We start from the raw sequence: 16,088 nt of genomic DNA on the forward strand, positions 1-16,088 counted from the left end.
AAGAAGGAAATCCCTGAGCCTCTTATTTGATTCCGAGAAGTCTTGACTCTTCCAATGAAAATGCTCCCTCAAAGTATGCAAGGTTTCTCCAAATTAATAATCCTCAGGAGGATATGCAGATAGAATAGACTCCTCACCATCAGAATCCTCATAGGGAGGTATAGATAATTCCTGATCAGAAGAGAATCAGAAGAAATAGAAACCTGATCTGAAGATTCATAATCAGTGTCTTGCCTAGTCCTCTTATCTGGAGGGGGACGGGTACCCCCTGATCAAGGTAATAAGGTCTTCAGCCATTTTGATCATCTGTTTTTTAGGCATAGAGGCCTGTGCATGTGGCTCATGCGTCAGTTTTTTAGTTTTAGAAGTTGCTTTTGTCTTTTGTTTTGCAGCTGTCGTCGGTTTGATATACAAATGTTGAGGTCTGAATACATCCTCAGAAGCCGGTGCCTACTCAGGAGATACATCCGTCGGTCCAATACCTTGAGTATCTTGCGGCATGCCGGACTCCACATGGGTGTCGGTAGAGGCCTGCGACTCTAAGGTAGTGTGTATCAGGGGCTGCAAAAGTGCCTCACTGAGTACCGGTGAACCGGGGACTGGCTTAGGAGAAGTTTCGTTGGTTTTGGATCTCGACTGCCTTTCTCTGTCCTTTTCTTTGCATTTTTTATGTACTCCGGTAGTCTGATTACTATCCGACGACATTTCTGGGTAGTTAAATCTGTTTCCAAAATACTTTGATGCAAAAATATACTGACGCTTAATAGTGCGTTGGTTAAATCTAGCACAAAAACGACAGCCAGGCACGTTGTAATCAGGGCCTAAGCAAGGAATACAGTATAAATGGAAATTCTTATGAGGTATTTGTTTCCCACAAGTAATACAATTATTAACTTTTTCTGACATCGGTAAAAAGCAAGAAAAAAGTTTACCAACAGCAGCCGACGCAGGACCCAAGACTTTGGAATTCAGGCCGACTGAGGGCAACCTGCCAGCAGATTACCTAAACGTAATGACTGCAACAGTGAAACATGAAGAACATCGGCTTACAAGTTCATAAACTGGGTGAAATGGTGGATGAAGAGCACACCTGATATGGTGTTATGTATAGGGATAATGTTTTGTAAAGGGACAGGTGGTATGCAACAGTGGTGTGCCACAGGTGGTAGTTTTGGGGACAGACACTGTTTAGTACTTGTATCAGTTACTACTTTGGTGTGATGAGTAACACGCATACAAGTGCTAATGATCTACATTGGGCTGGATATGTTGTAAGACAACACAGTCACCATGAAGGGAGAGTTAAGGAAGTGATTGAAATAATTTCTAAGGTAGTTGCAAAGCTTCAGTGGAAGAAAATATAAGGGTACTACATTTGCAACACAGTAATTCAGATACATAATGCCATTTAGGAATGTTCATACTCTTACCTCTAAAACCAAGAAAGGAGAGCAGTGGAACAGGATGGTGGCAAAGACTAACAGAATGCAGGGTATATTTGACTCAGGCTTGATCATGGGAAAATGGAACAGACTGTTCCTTGTACACAGCACTGGCTATGCCACATATGAAATACTGTATTCAATTTTTTTTTTGAGGGGGGGCTTAAGAGGCAGATAAACTGGTGAAGGGAGTCAGAGAAAGGTTACTGTAGTTATCGAAGGCTTAGAGGGAAAGATACGAGGAAAAGTGCAGTAGGATAGGATTATTTTTCACTTGAAATGAGACAGAAGTGATAAGACACGATATGGATGCATAAAGCTTTGAAGCAGTACTGTCAGGATATACGTTTATGCAGAAAAGAAATGGAAAGTAAGTGGGGGGGTCACAACTGGTAGACTAACACACTGGATATGAGAAAGCTACTTAAGGAGAGGATACTGTATGGAAAGAAAATGCTGTTGTAGAGAGTGGAGGAATGCAAAACCATACAGGCTTAAAAAAAAAAAAATCTACATGACTGGTTAACTGCAGCACATGGGGAAGGGATGGAGAAAGCTTGATAAACTGGTGTGGAAAGTGCAGGTGCTAGCATCAAATAACTACACTTCCCCAACAGCTTTAACTTGCTCTGTCAAATGTAAGCAGGTTTTGAATTTAATATTATGATGGTAAAACAACTTGTGATTCATTAAATAGGCATCCAACCAAAAAAAAAAAAAAAAATCAGTCATAGACTTACCACAGCCAGCTGACGTCCAATGTTTCCCATAGTTATCCCACCAGCAAAAAATATACACGGTAACCAAGACCTGACATAAAGGAAGTCTGGTGATGTGTACCTAAAAAAATAAAAAAATGAAATATCTGTATAAATGAAATAATTTATTACACTACACACATATACACACACACACAGATCTACATACACAACTTTCCAGTAAAGGAGTTAGCAGATTCAAGGTCTGGTATTCATCAATTGCAGTATTTCCTATCTCAAAAACATTCCTTTAACATTCACATTTGCCTGTCTCCAAACTATACTAATGGGATGGGAATTAGATGGGAAAGTGATACAAATTAAATATAGTTTGCAGCAAATTTCAACAATGTATGCAGGTTCCATTACAACTGCTGCAGAATGTTAAAGTAAAACTTAATTTCGCTTTTTTTTTTTTATATTAACTAATATCGGCAACCTTATAACAGAAAGGAAAACTATATCAGAGTGTCTAAACGTTTTTAAGTGTCTTGAAATACAGGAGACTTCAACCTGCCAGGAGGACCTTTTTAAATAATTCAAAGCTTCTGGGGGTTTGCTAGGTACTCAAACCACCTGAAAATAAATTATTTTTCTTCAAAACATCTTGAAATAAGATGTGCAACGTTGTAATGGCTTAACCCAGTAAAAGGGCCGATTCATAGACCCTTTTCACTGACGACTCAGACCACAGCAGCAATCATAAATACAACAAATATGTACAGGTAATTTAGTACAGCCAATTGGACAGCACATTTTTTTTGGAATGGGGGATAGTAGGAAACCAGAGCACATCCAGGTAGAGAAATGGAAAACTCCACAAACAGTGAAAGGAGGTCAGGACCCAACTGTAAATCATACAGTCTCACAATTTAATAATTTCTACTTCAAAAATGTCAATTTCTGACACAAGCCTACTTAATCTAATCAATTGCCCCTTCACCAAATTTCTTTTCTGCCACAGAGGGTGTTTACTGTCAAAAAGCAAGTAGACAATCAAAAAGGTTTCTTTTTATATAGATGTTAGACTCATACCGATTATCAGCAAGATTTTTGGTGATTGTAATATCCAAAAGGTTAATGCAATAATCATTCACTTGATATATAAATTCCAAAAAATCATTAGAATGGTTAATGAAATCAATAAATGTCTGTACGTCCCCCAGCGGGTTCTAAAACTGAACCATTAGCCAAATTTGTTGACTACAAACTTAAAACTTTTTTGTTGTACAACAAACATCTGTTAAAGGACTTGTGGCAAATTTCTTAGAGCTCTTGGCTAACACTGTTTTCCTTCCGGATGGTTTATTTGTGACTACTAACATCAAAGATTTATTTGCAGAGATACCACATAAGCAAAGGTTAGAATGTTTTTTTGAAGCAATGACTAAGGGCATCCAATTAGACAATTCCGAGATAAACAGTATACTTCAATGTATGGAACTGATACTTGCCAACGACTTTTGTTTATTACGAAGGTGAGTACTTTAAACAACTGAAGGGTGTAGCTATGGGGGCAGTGTCAGACCCTATTTTTGACAATATGATTTTCTAGTTCTGGGAAACCATGACCATCTTGAATGCCACCTTTTCATCCACGATTGAGATGTATTTGATGCATCTGAATGATATTTTTATTTTGTGGAAAGGAGTGTTGAAGACCTGCCGACATTTATTGATTTTATTAACTGTTCTACTGATTTTTTTTGGAATTTACATATCAAATGAATGATTGTTCCATTAACTTTTTGGACATTACAATCACCAAAAAAACTTGCTGATAACAGGTATGAGTCCAACATCTATAGAAAAGAAACTTTTTTGAATGCCTACCTGCATTTTGACAGTCAACACCCTTTGTGGCAGAAAACAGATCTGGTGATGGGGAAATTGATTAGACTAAGTAGGCCTGTGTCAGATGATGAAATCTTTGATGTAGAAATCACCAAATTGTGTGATTTACTCACAAACCATGGCTATCCAGCCAATATGTGAATGGAAGTTCATGAATGGGCGAGATCGGAGAGAACACAATTTGGTCCACTTTTACGTCAAGTTAACGGTAATGAAGTTAAGATCACACCTATGAATAAAGAAATTTTATCGCAAGCAGTAGTACTGGAATATAAAAGGGAAGTTATCTCACTGAAAAAGATAATTAATAACTGTTTTTGGTGCTTTTGGGTTACTAGACAATGTAGGATCCCAACCCAGTTTTGTGTTCAAAAACAGGAATTTGAAAACTACTCTGGAAGTAAGCACAATATGAATGTTTCTACAAAAAATATGGGTATGAAAACAATGTATTTTTATTTTTTGTAGGACACAAAAACTGTTCCTAGTTATTCTCAACTAATTTCTTTAAAACGGAGATAAGACAGTAACATGAAAAGGTGTCTTTTACATTGCCTTCTGTTCTTCTTGACCAGCATTTTATGTTGGGAAGACAGAAGGACCTTTGAAGATGAGAATATACCAACATACCTATGCTACATGCAAAAAAACCCTTGTTATGCCCTGTATAAACACTCGGTTCAACGTAAAGATTTTAGTAAATTCGTATTCACCATACTTGAAAAAATAACTTGCCTGTTAAGAGGGGGACATTGGGAATTACTGGTGGAAAAGACATATTTCGGCAACTGCTGTTGAATGCTGGAGTCCCATCAGGATTGCTGTTGTGTCTTTCAGCTTTTCTCAGTTAGGGGTCGCCACACAGCGGAACTCCGGTCCACTAATGATTGGCAGTAGATTTTTACGGGCCGAGTTGCCAGCTCTGACGCACAACCTTCAATGAAGGTACGCCCATTCACGCACGTCTCCACACAGAAGACGCTCTAGCTGAGAATCGAACAGGACAATGTCGTACTGTGATGCGACAACGCTACCGCAGCACCACCACCGCAGTCCCACCAGGATTAAATAACTTAATTTCTATTAAAAGTATTTTAAAAGTTAATGCTCAATGTTTGTAACCTTCACTGAATCAAATCTTTAATGAATGAACATCTTAAGGATTGGATTTTTCTATTTGAACAATATATATATATATGTGGACAACAAAAGTATTTCATATCTTGATGTGTTGGTTACATTGGACGGTGGAAAATTTAAGTCCAATATTCACAGGAAACCCACTTTCAGTAATTCCTACCTTCATTTTAGTAGTACTCATCCATGGGCCCAAAAGAGGAGTATAGTAAAAGGGCAGTTTATTCGAGCTGCGAGGATGACGTCGGAAATGGGGGATTTGGATATGGAATTGGAGAAAATTGGTACATTTTTTCTAGAAAGGGGTTATCCTGTGAGTATGATCAACGATCTAAGGACATATGTCCGACAACAGTGGGGTAACAGGTACACCCCATTGTTGGGTAGTGGGGCATTGACCAATAAACCTACTCCCAGGAGGAACACAGAAACTGTCAACAACTTTGGGAAAGCTTGTATACTACAATATGGGCACCATAGCAAATACATCAAAAATATTATCCAGCATAACTGGAAGGTATTTCAGACTGATAAAAGGATTTGGGAAATTGTGGGGAGTGAACCCCAATTTGTACACAGGAATGGCCTGAATTTGAAGTTTCTGTTAGAGAACAAACAGACCAAGACTGATATTATGAGGGGAACTACAAAGTGTGGCACGTGTTCACAGTGCCAATACATTATGGTAGAGCAGGAAGTCACTTTGGAGAATTTTAACAATACTAAAATTTATTTTCAAAAAGGGAATTGTAGATCTACCAACTTGATTTATTTAGCCTTGTGCACCCACTGCCCTTGTTTTTACGTAGGGAAAACTACCCGTTGTTTCCGCAATAGAATTTATGATCACCAATATAGTATAAGGAAACAGGACGAAAAGAATGCTCTATGGAAGCATTTAAAAGTTAGTAAGGAGTGTTCCAACTTTAAATTTGGTATTTTAGAGGTAGTTAGAAACAATGCAAGGGGTGGGGATGTTAAAAAGGCAGTGAGTGAAAAAGAGGTGAGGTGGCAGGTTAGATTAAATGCCTCCATCCACCCTGGTTTAAACGAACATATATCTATCAAACCTGTTTTGGACAATCGCAAATAAATTAACAGTTGTGTGGAAAAGGGTTTATTTAATACTGCTATTTTATTGATGGAAGGTCGTATGGGCCAGCATTTTGTAGACACTAGCACTTTAAGGTTTTAACTATGAAGGACATGTGATGTATTTTTTAATTGTATTTAAGGGATTAGTAATTTTAAATTTTTGTTCTGAAGAAGTCCCTGGTGGATGAAAGCGCTTAACCGTTTGTGATTTTAATTGGAATTAAAAGTTATTGCTTTGTGAACTGCTGGTGTCGTGCTGGTGCATTTGTGTTCTTGAGACAGAAGATCGTGCTCACTATATTTCATATATATATATATATATATATATATATATATATATATATATATATATATATATAGATATATAAATATATATATATATATTTTATTTATTAAACATGGTTTAGAAAACTGTATTAAGAATGTATTTTAAATGATTTTTCGTTGGATGTTTCAAACGTGGTTTTAAATTAATGTTTAATGTGGATTATGTCGTACTTTGTATCACGTGATGCATCTCTAAATGTTTTACTAAAGTTGGTGTCAAACAGTGGTATTTAAATTAGAGGAAATTATTCTTTTTATTACTCTGATGAAGTTCCGTTTAAGATAGGAATGAAAGCACTTGGTGGAGTAAAATATCTTTTTGTGGCACACAGTGTGGCATTTTTTTTGTTTCTTGCTTGTTTTTTTTACAGTAAAAAGTTATGTCTTACCACAACTTGGCATTCGTGTTGTCCATCTTCATTCTTCCTCATGACTGGGTCTCAAATCTGGCTTGGCCACATTTTCCAGACTTGGATCGGACTCTCGAGCTCTTCTCCTTACCAATAATGCACTACACCAACTCCATAACCTCAGATCGATTCTGCTGACTCACCATCCATTAGATAAAAAGGGCAGATGGATAGAGAAAAGGGTAACTGAGGCTCAGACTTGGGACATAAGCATCTTGCAATCTTCTTTAGATTCTCTAGAAGAATAAGGCAGGGGGATGGTTGGGTGGGAAAGTGGGGAAGAATGAAGATGGACAACACAAATGCCAAGTTATGGTAAGACAAAGTATAGTTGTGTACACTTATCATAAATGTAGATGTTCGAGTGTAGTCACTGTTGCAGTCATCACACTTAGTTTTATCTGCCTTGAGGTAGCCCTCAGTCGGCCCGAATACCAGAGTCTTGTGAGTTCTACGTCAGATACTGTCGCCTCTTCCATGAAGTCAGGTTGTCAGGGGTATAAAACATGCAGCCGATGCCATTACATCAGTTTTTCTTGCCCCAGATGTCAGGAGCCCCCCAAAATTGGAAGCTATTACATGGTGTGGAACACCTCAAGTAAAAAGTAAATACCCCTGCCATAAAAGATGGCCATAAAGAGGATAGATGGAAAGGATAGAGAAAGCCAGGGGGCTGGAGGGAGAGAAAACAGGACTGCAACAGTGAATACACTCGAACATCTACATTTATGGTAAGTGTACAAGACTGCAACAGTGAATACACTCGAACATCTACATTTATGTGTACACAACTGTACTATGTTCTTTGTGTTTCACTGTTGCAGTCATCACACTTGGGTTGATTCTCAAAGCTGAGGAAGGGTGGAGGCAGTCAAGAACTGTTAGAGCTGGCTAGCAGGCATTGTAAGACTGCTGTAGCAAATCCAGCTCTGGATTTAGAAAAAATAGGTAAGTGGTAATGCTTGGTGAAGGTGTGTACAGAACTCCAGGTTGCAGCTTCCAGGATGTCCCTGGTAGGGACTCCCCTGAGAAATGCTGTAGAGGTTGAAGTAGCTCTAGTGGAATGAGTTCTGATCCCCAGAGGGGTAGGTTTTCCATGGTGCTTGTAGCAGAAATGGATGCAGTGTGCTATCCATTTGGAAATGGTTTCCTTCAAAATGGCCTTGTCCTCTGCCCCTGTAGCAAAGCTGACTAGCAGCTGGTCAGATTTTTTGAAAGGCTTAGTCCTGTCAAGGTAGAACCTGAGCTGTACATGCAAATCCAGGAGTGCAGGATCCTTTCTCCTTTATTCTGAGGATTAGGGAAAAAGGTTGGCAAATGGATGGATTGGTTTAAAGCCACACAGGATACCACCTTGGGCATAAAGGAAGGGTTAGTCCTGAGGGAAACCGTGTCAGCATGGAAAATAATGAAGGGCTGCACCGGCATTAGTGCCTGTAACTCAGACACTCTTCTTGCTGAAGTAATAGCTAGAAGTATGGCTGTCTTCCAAGACAGGAATTTTAAATCTGCTGAAGCAGCAGGTTCAAAAGGGGGAAGTGTGAGCTTCTCCAGTACAAAGTTAAGGTCCCGGGCCGGGGCTGGAGCTCTCCTAGGTGGCTTTAAATTATTAGCTCCTCTCGGGAACTGTTTGATGAGAGTGTGAGGAAAAGAGAGGTGGCTCAGTATTATAATGAGCAGAGATGGCAGAGGCATAAATCTTAATGGATGAGAAGGATAGGTCTCTGTGGAGCAGCTCTGCTAGGTAATCAAGGATTTGAGGGAAGGTGGGCACAGCTGTGTCCTTTCCTTAAGACTGACTCCAAGAAAAATTATCTTTTCCACTTTTCAGCATAGGATTTCCTAGTACTAGGCCTTCTGGCCTCAAGGATGATGTCCAGCACCTGTTTACTGAGGGATGCTGGTGATGTATTCAGGAGATAAGCCAGGCTGCAAGGTTTAGGGTTTGCAGCTGTGGATGCAAAATCTGTCCCTCCTGCTGAGAAAGCAGGGAAGGTGTCTGATGTAGGTGCCAGGATGGCACTGCAGTCAGACTGCATAGGAGTGGGTACCAGTGCTGGCGTGGCCAGTCTGGTGCAATAAGGATTGCCCTTGGCCTGTCTTATTTGATCTTGAGTAGTACACTTTTGAGAGGAAGAGGAAAGACATAGCTTGAGAGTTTTTTCCATGTAAAGGATAGGGCATCCACCTTCCAGGCTCTGCTGTGAGGGTTCCTGGTGCAAAATTTGCTGAATTGGTGGATTTGGGGGAGGCAAAAAGTCCACCTCCGGTGTTCCCCACCTCTGGGTTAGAAGTTTGAATGAGTTGGGTTCCAGTTTCCACTTGTGAGGGTCCAGTAGATTTCTGCTTAAGTCGTCTGCCAGTGAATTTTTCTTGCCTGGCAGGAACTGAGCTTGTAGGTGCACTTGGTTGCTCAAGGCTGTGTAACACAGAAACATGGCTAACCTGCTAACCTGCAGGGTGGGTAAGAATGTGTTCTGCCCTGCTTGCTTATGTACCACATAACTGTGCTGTTGTCTGTCTTTATCAGGAGCTGTCCTGGAAAGATAAGGTATTTGAAGGCTGTCAGAGCATTCTGTACAGCTAGCACCTCTTTTTGATTGATATGCAGGGGAATTTGTTCTGGGCTCCATTTGCCTTGAATGCATTTGCCTGCCATGTGAGCCCCCCATGCATAGTCTGATGCTTCTGTTGTCAGGATTTGGGCGGCAAGGGGTTGTGTGAAAGGAAGTCCCTTGTTGTGGTTGCATGCTTCTGCCCTTTAGACAAGGTATGATAGGAATCACTGTTTCCAGGTCCTGAGAATGTTGACACCAGAGATATGCAGTCTTGCATATTGAATTAGCAGAATGCATGAGGCCATGAACCCCAGGGCTTGCAGAATTTTCCTTGCAGATAGCTGGGTCTTTGTGACCAACAGTTTGAAGTACGTTGTCAAATAAACTTGTTTCTCTGGAGTGAGGAAAGCCATCTGGGAAGTTGTGCTCAAGCTCGCTCCCAGGAACACAATCTGTTGGCAGGGTACTAGGTGAGATTTCTTTTAGTTTATGGTGTACCCCAATGAGGTTAGAAGTTTCTTTACAAATGCCAGATGTTTTAATAGCAAGTCCTGGCTTTCTGTCTGAATCAGACAATTGTCCAAGTATGGGTATATTTGAATATTTATCTGCTTGCAAAATGTGAATACCCTGGGTGCAGTAGATAAGCCAAAGGGAAATGCAGAGAACTGATAGTGCATGGAGCCTGCCCTGAAGTGTAGGTATTTCCTGCAAGCTTCCCTTATTGGAATGTGCAGGTAAGCTTCCTTTAATTCTAAGGTTGCCAACCAGACATCTTGGCCTAGCATAGGAAGCAGCTATTGAAGTGCTAGCATTTTGAATTTTGGGATTACCAGAAAGGTGTTTAGAATAGAGAGGTCCAGGATAGGATGCCAGGAGCTGTCTTTTCTGGGTACTAGGAAAAGTCTTGAATAAAAACCTTGTCCCCTTTATTCTGCTGGGACAAGCTGAATAGCCCTGATACTTAGAAGAGAGAGAACCTGCTGTTGGGCCTCTGCCCACTGATTTGGGGGTAGGTCTGGCCAACCGTTTGGGGTTGGTAGGGTGTGGAAGTGGAATCTGTATCCTTGGGAAACTACATTCAAAAACCATTTATCCTGGGTAATGACTTCCCAGTTTTTTGCATGCAGGACAAGTTTTCCTCCTAGGGGAGCAGGCAGTTGAGCAAGGCTTGGAAGGGTTAAGGTTAAGTCATTGTGCCATTTTTCCATGGGGGGGATGGCTTACTACTCCCTGCTTTGAAAGTGGGAACCCCCCACTGCTTAGGCCTGTGCGTAGCCTGAGACTGTAACCTAGGTAGTCTGCTGTTCCTGGTTTGGACTGAGAAGGCCTGGAAGAGACTGGAAAGGATCAATTCTTTGAAGGCCAATGCCTACTAAATCTGGGAGGCTGTACTTGTAGGAAATTTTTAACAGTTTGCATAGATTTCGCTTTTTCCTCCATCCTTTTGGGGACGACTTCTGCTTTGTTGCCACACAGGCGGTCTTGGTTTAAGGGAGCATCCAGTAATTTAGCTTTAACATGATCTGGCAAGTTTTGCTCCTTAAGCCAAGCATGCCTTCCAATTACAGACCCAGTGACAGCAGTCCTGCAAGACGCTTCTAAAGAGTCAAAACCACATTGCAAAGTATGTTTACCAACTTGTTCTGCAGAATGCATTAAATCCTGTAATTCTTTGTGTTCAGCACATAGGTTGGTACTAGGCTATCAGCCCTAGGGTCTATACAAGCCTAGCCATAACAATTCCCTGGCTATTTCTTCCCACACTATTTACTTCCCTGGACCCCTGTCTAGCAAGGCAACTGACGTGATCCCTGGGGTGAATTTCCTTTCACCCATACAATCGTCAAGGTTCCTTTTGAAGAGGGCCAAAGGGGCACTCTGCTTGACATGTATGGGCAATCTATGCCATCTGGGGAATCTCTGGGTCAGGAACCTATCCCTCCAGCATGTTTTGTTTATTGTGATGACAAGGTTTAGATCCCTGGAGAGTGTGGCTCTGAGGGATTGGGATTTCTTTAAGTGTAGCATGTCCAACAGCTCTGGGTTTGACATGGCCTTGTATGTTAAGCAGAGATCACCTCCGAGTAGACAATATGCGACAGAGTATAGCTGCAGTTTCTTAAGGTGGTCAGCATAGGGCATCTGCTTTAGGCCTGTGATTCTTTTAGTGAGGTATTTCTGCGGCCTTTCTAGTTGTTGTAGATGTCTTGAGAGGTACATGCCAAACGGGGCGTTGTATTCTATAATGGGTCTAATGAGGGATGAGTACAGTGGGATAATGACCTCCTTTTTTCTGGATGAAAATCCCTTAGTGATGAGGTGTGCCACATAGAAGGATTTCCTGACTGTTGTGGAGATGTGGTTATCGAAGGTGAGACCACTGTCCACCTGTGTCCCTAAGTCTCTTATCACACTTTCGGTGTTTAGTGTACTGCCAACTATATGGTAATTCATGGGTACGTGTTTTTTCCCAAAGGGGATAACTATACATTTCTTGGCACTGAGCTTGAGCCCATGGCTCTGGCACCAAGCATCTGTTTCTGTAAGGCCCTTTTGTAGAGTATCCACATCATTTGGGGATTCAACATCATTTTCTGTTTAAGCAGTCCCATAATATGCTGCTGGTACTTTAACATATGAAACTGGCAATTTAAAGCCCTAATGGCCAAAGTAGCAGAAGTGTATACTTTCTTACCCCATCTGTCCAAGGCTCTAGAATCTCTATCAGATGGGGTAGGATTTTTGGCAGCAGTAGCCTTATTGCCTTTTGGTCCTTGGGAAATGGTTTCTGGATCCACAGTAGGATTCTTGAAGAGGAACTTGTGAGAGTCAGGTACCCTGTAATACCTGTCAGGTTTTCTAGGAGCTGGAGGTAAAGTATCTGGGGAAAGGCTAGATTCCAAGAAAGCATCATCTACAATGTCCACAACAGGAGGGATAGCTAAAGGCCTATGGTGAGGAAGGAGTAAGAATTCCCTAAGCCTCTTTTTGGAGTCAGTAATCCTGGCTTTCCCAGCAGAAATGCTCCCTAAGAGTGTGCAAGGTTTCACCAAAAGAATGGAATCCTCTGCATCAGAATCCTTATAGATAGATAAGGGCAAATCCTGGTAATCCGAAGGAACAGAAATATCAGATTCCTGATCAGAATAATCAGAAGGAAAATCAGTTCTAGGTCTCTTAGAGGGGGGGAAGGCTGGCTTCCCCTAATTAAGGTAATAAGGTCTTCAGCCATTCTAAGCATTTGTTTTTTTAGGCATATGGGCCTGTGCATGCGGTTTGCACGTTGGTTTTCTAGGCGTGGTGCAAGTTTTAGGCCTGGATGAAGAAGATGGAGGCCTGCGAATCTGAAGTAGCGGGTATCAGGGGCTGCAAAAGCACCTCACTGAGTACCGGTGGACTGGCGACTAGCTTAACGGAAGCGTTGTCGGCAGTTTTGGCCCCATGTGGTCTGTCTCTGTCTTTATCCTTACGTTTTTTCGGAAGATCGGTAGTCGGATGGTTTAACAAAGCCATTTCTGAGTATGGATACAGAGCATCAAAATAATATGTTGCAAAGATAGCCCGATGACGAATAGTTCATGGGTTGAACAAGGCACAAAACAGACAGCGAGGGACGTCGTGGTCTGGGCCTAAGCAGGGAATGCAGTAATAATGAAAATCTTTATGAGGCATTTGCTTTCCACAGGTAAGAGAATTGTTAACTTCTACTGACATCGGTTGGAGCAAGAAAAAAGATCCCCAATGGGGTACTTATCTTTTTTTGAAAACTTCGGTTCTGAAACTCGAAAAAGAAAATTTCATTAGTCGGCAGACTGGCACTTGAGAACTGCTTCTGCTTCGGGCACCGCACGGCAAGAAAGACTGATGTAATGGCGTCGGATGCATGTTTTATACCCTTGATGACCTGACATCATGGAAGAAGAGAGAGCATCCGATGCAGGAATCCAAGACTCTGGTATTCAGGCCGCCTGAGGGCTACCTACAGGCAGATAACCCAAATGTGATGACTGCAACAGTGAAACACGAAGAACATCTGATAGTGCATAGAGCCTGCCCTGAAACGTACATATTTCCTGCAAGACTACCTTATGGGGATGTGCAGATAAGCTTCTTTTAAGTCTAGGGTGACTAACCAGGCATCCTTGGCTAGCGCAGGAAGAGGCTGTTGCAGTGTAAGCATATTGAATTTTAGGACCACCAGAAAGGTGTTGAGAATTGATAGATTCAGGATAGGGTGCCAAGAGCTCTCTTTTCTAGGCTCCAGGAGCCAGTCTGGAATAGAAACCCTGTCCCCTTTGTTCTACTGGAACAGGTTGAGTAGCCCTGATATGGAGAAGGGAAAGTACTTGCTTTTGAGCCTCTGCCCACTGGTTTGGAGGAAGGTCTGGCAACCCACTTGGGGTTGGCAGTGAGTGGAAGTAGAATCTGTATCCCTGGGATACAATGTTTAGAACCCATCGGTCCTGAGTAATGGACATCCAGTTTTTTGCATGAAGGGTGAGTTTTCCTCCTAGGGGCGCAAGTACTTGGGCATGGCTGGGAAGGATAATTGGAAAGTCATTGTGAACTTTTTCCATAAGGGGGTGGCTTACCACTCCCTGGTTTTGAGGTGGAAACACTCCATTGTTAAGATCTCTGCATACCCTGAGACTGTAGTCTTGGTGGTCTGTTTCCCCTGGGTTTGGACTGAGAAGGCCTGAGAGGGACTGGAAAGGGCCAGTTTTTTGAAGGCCAATGCCTACTGAATCTAGGTGGCTGCACCTGTAAGAAATCTTTGACGGTTTGCATAGATTTAGCTTTTTCTTCCATCTTTTTAAGAACAACTTCTGCTTTTGTGCCAAACAAACACTCCTGATTTAATGGAGCATCTAGTAATTTTGCTTTGACATGATCTGGCAAGACATGTTTCTTTAGCCAAGCATGCCTTCTCAGTACAGACCCAGTGACAGCAGCCCTGCAACATGCTTCTAAGGCATCAAACCCACACTGAAAAGTATGTTTACTAACTTGGTTTGCAGAATGCATTAACTCTTGTAAATCTTTATTTTCTGCACAATCTGGAAGTAACACCATTTTTTGTTTAATTAGTTCCATAATATGTTGCTGGTACTTCAACACGTGAAAGTGGCAATTCAAAGCCCTGATGACAAGAGTTGCAGAGGTATATACCTTGTTACCCCATCTGTCTAAAGCTCTAGTATCCCTGTCTGAAGGGGTTGGGTTTTTGGCTGCAGTAGCCTTAATGCCTTTAGGTCCCTGGGAAATTGTCTCTGGATCCGCAGTAGGATTCTTAAAGAGAAATTTGTGAGAGTTAGGTACTCTGTAGTACCTGTCAGGTTTTCTAAGAGCTGGTGGTAAAGTGTCAGGAGTAAGACTGTACTCCATGAAGACATCATCTGCAATATCCAGCACAGGGGGTATAGCTAAAGGCCTGTGCTGAGGCAAATCTAAAAACTCCCTGAGTCTCTTTTTGGACTGAGGATAGTCCTGGCATTCCCAGCGGAAATGCTCTCTTAAGGTATGCAAGGTTTCACCAAAAGAAAAATCCTCTGGAGGGGAGGCAGAGGGAATGGATTCCTCTGCATCTGAATCCTCATATGTAGGTGAGGGTATGTCCTGGTAATCAGAAGGGTCAGAGTCATCAGACTCCTGGGTCTGGAGAATCAGAAGGAAATTCAATTATTTGTCTTTCAGCAGAGGAAGGCTGGCTTCCCCTAATTAGAGTAATAAGGTCTTCAGCCATTCTAAGCATTTGTTTTTGTGGCATGGGAGCATGAGCATGTGCTTTGGACATCGGTTTTCTAGGCGTAGTGCGAACTCTGGGCCTGAGAAACTTGGTAGTTTTAGTTGAAAATGAAGTTGTCGGTTTAATATGAATATCGGTAGGTCAGAATACACCCTCAGAAGCCAGTGCCTGCAAAGCAGCTCCAGACCCATTCAAGGTAGAGACATCCACAGGTTACACAGTTGAAGAAGCATTTCGCTGCATACCAGACTCTGAATGGGTCTCAGCAGAGGTCTGCGAATCTGCAGAAGCGGGCATCAGGGGCTGCAAAGGCACCTCACGTCAGACTGTTGACTAGCTTAACGGAAGCATTGTTGGCAGTTTTGGACCTATACGGTCTATCTCTGTTCTTTGTGTTTTTTTCGGAAGATCGGTAGTCGGATGGCTTACCAAAGCCATTTCAGAATATGGAGAACGAGAGCAAAAGAATTTAGCTACAAAAATATCCCAGCGATGAATGGTTCGGGCATTAAACAAGGCACAAAACTGACAGCGAGGGACGTCATAGTCTGGGCCTAAACAGGTGACACATTAAGAATGAAAAACTCTGTCAGGTATTTGCTTTCCACAGGCAAGACAATTGTTAACTTATTCTGACATCGGTTAGAGCAAGAAAAAAGAATTCCCAATGGGGTACTTAGCTTTAGAAGACTTCAAGTTTGAAACTCGAAAAACGAAAATTTCAGGTAGCGGCCGACCGGCACTTGCGAACTGCTTCT

The 16,088-nt window shown here is 41.8% G+C and overlaps 1 protein-coding gene across 6 annotated transcripts in view; it reads right to left on the reverse strand.

Moving 5' to 3' along the window:
- The window catches only part of INSIG2 (insulin induced gene 2), an 858,026-nt gene that overhangs the window by 247,120 nt on the left and 594,818 nt on the right, over positions 1-16,088 (reverse strand). For all 6 annotated transcript variants that reach the window (XM_044074983.1, XM_044074982.1, XM_044074981.1 and 3 more), the window contains one exon: positions 2,183-2,282. In XM_044074983.1, coding sequence (XP_043930918.1) covers positions 2,183-2,282 — 100 coding nt within the window. The remainder of the gene's footprint in view (positions 1-2,182; positions 2,283-16,088) is intronic.

This window comes from Protopterus annectens, chromosome 6.part0 (genome assembly GCF_019279795.1).
Source record: "Protopterus annectens isolate FY-2018-M chromosome 6.part0, PAN1.0, whole genome shotgun sequence".
Taxonomy (NCBI): domain Eukaryota; kingdom Metazoa; phylum Chordata; order Ceratodontiformes; family Protopteridae; genus Protopterus; species Protopterus annectens.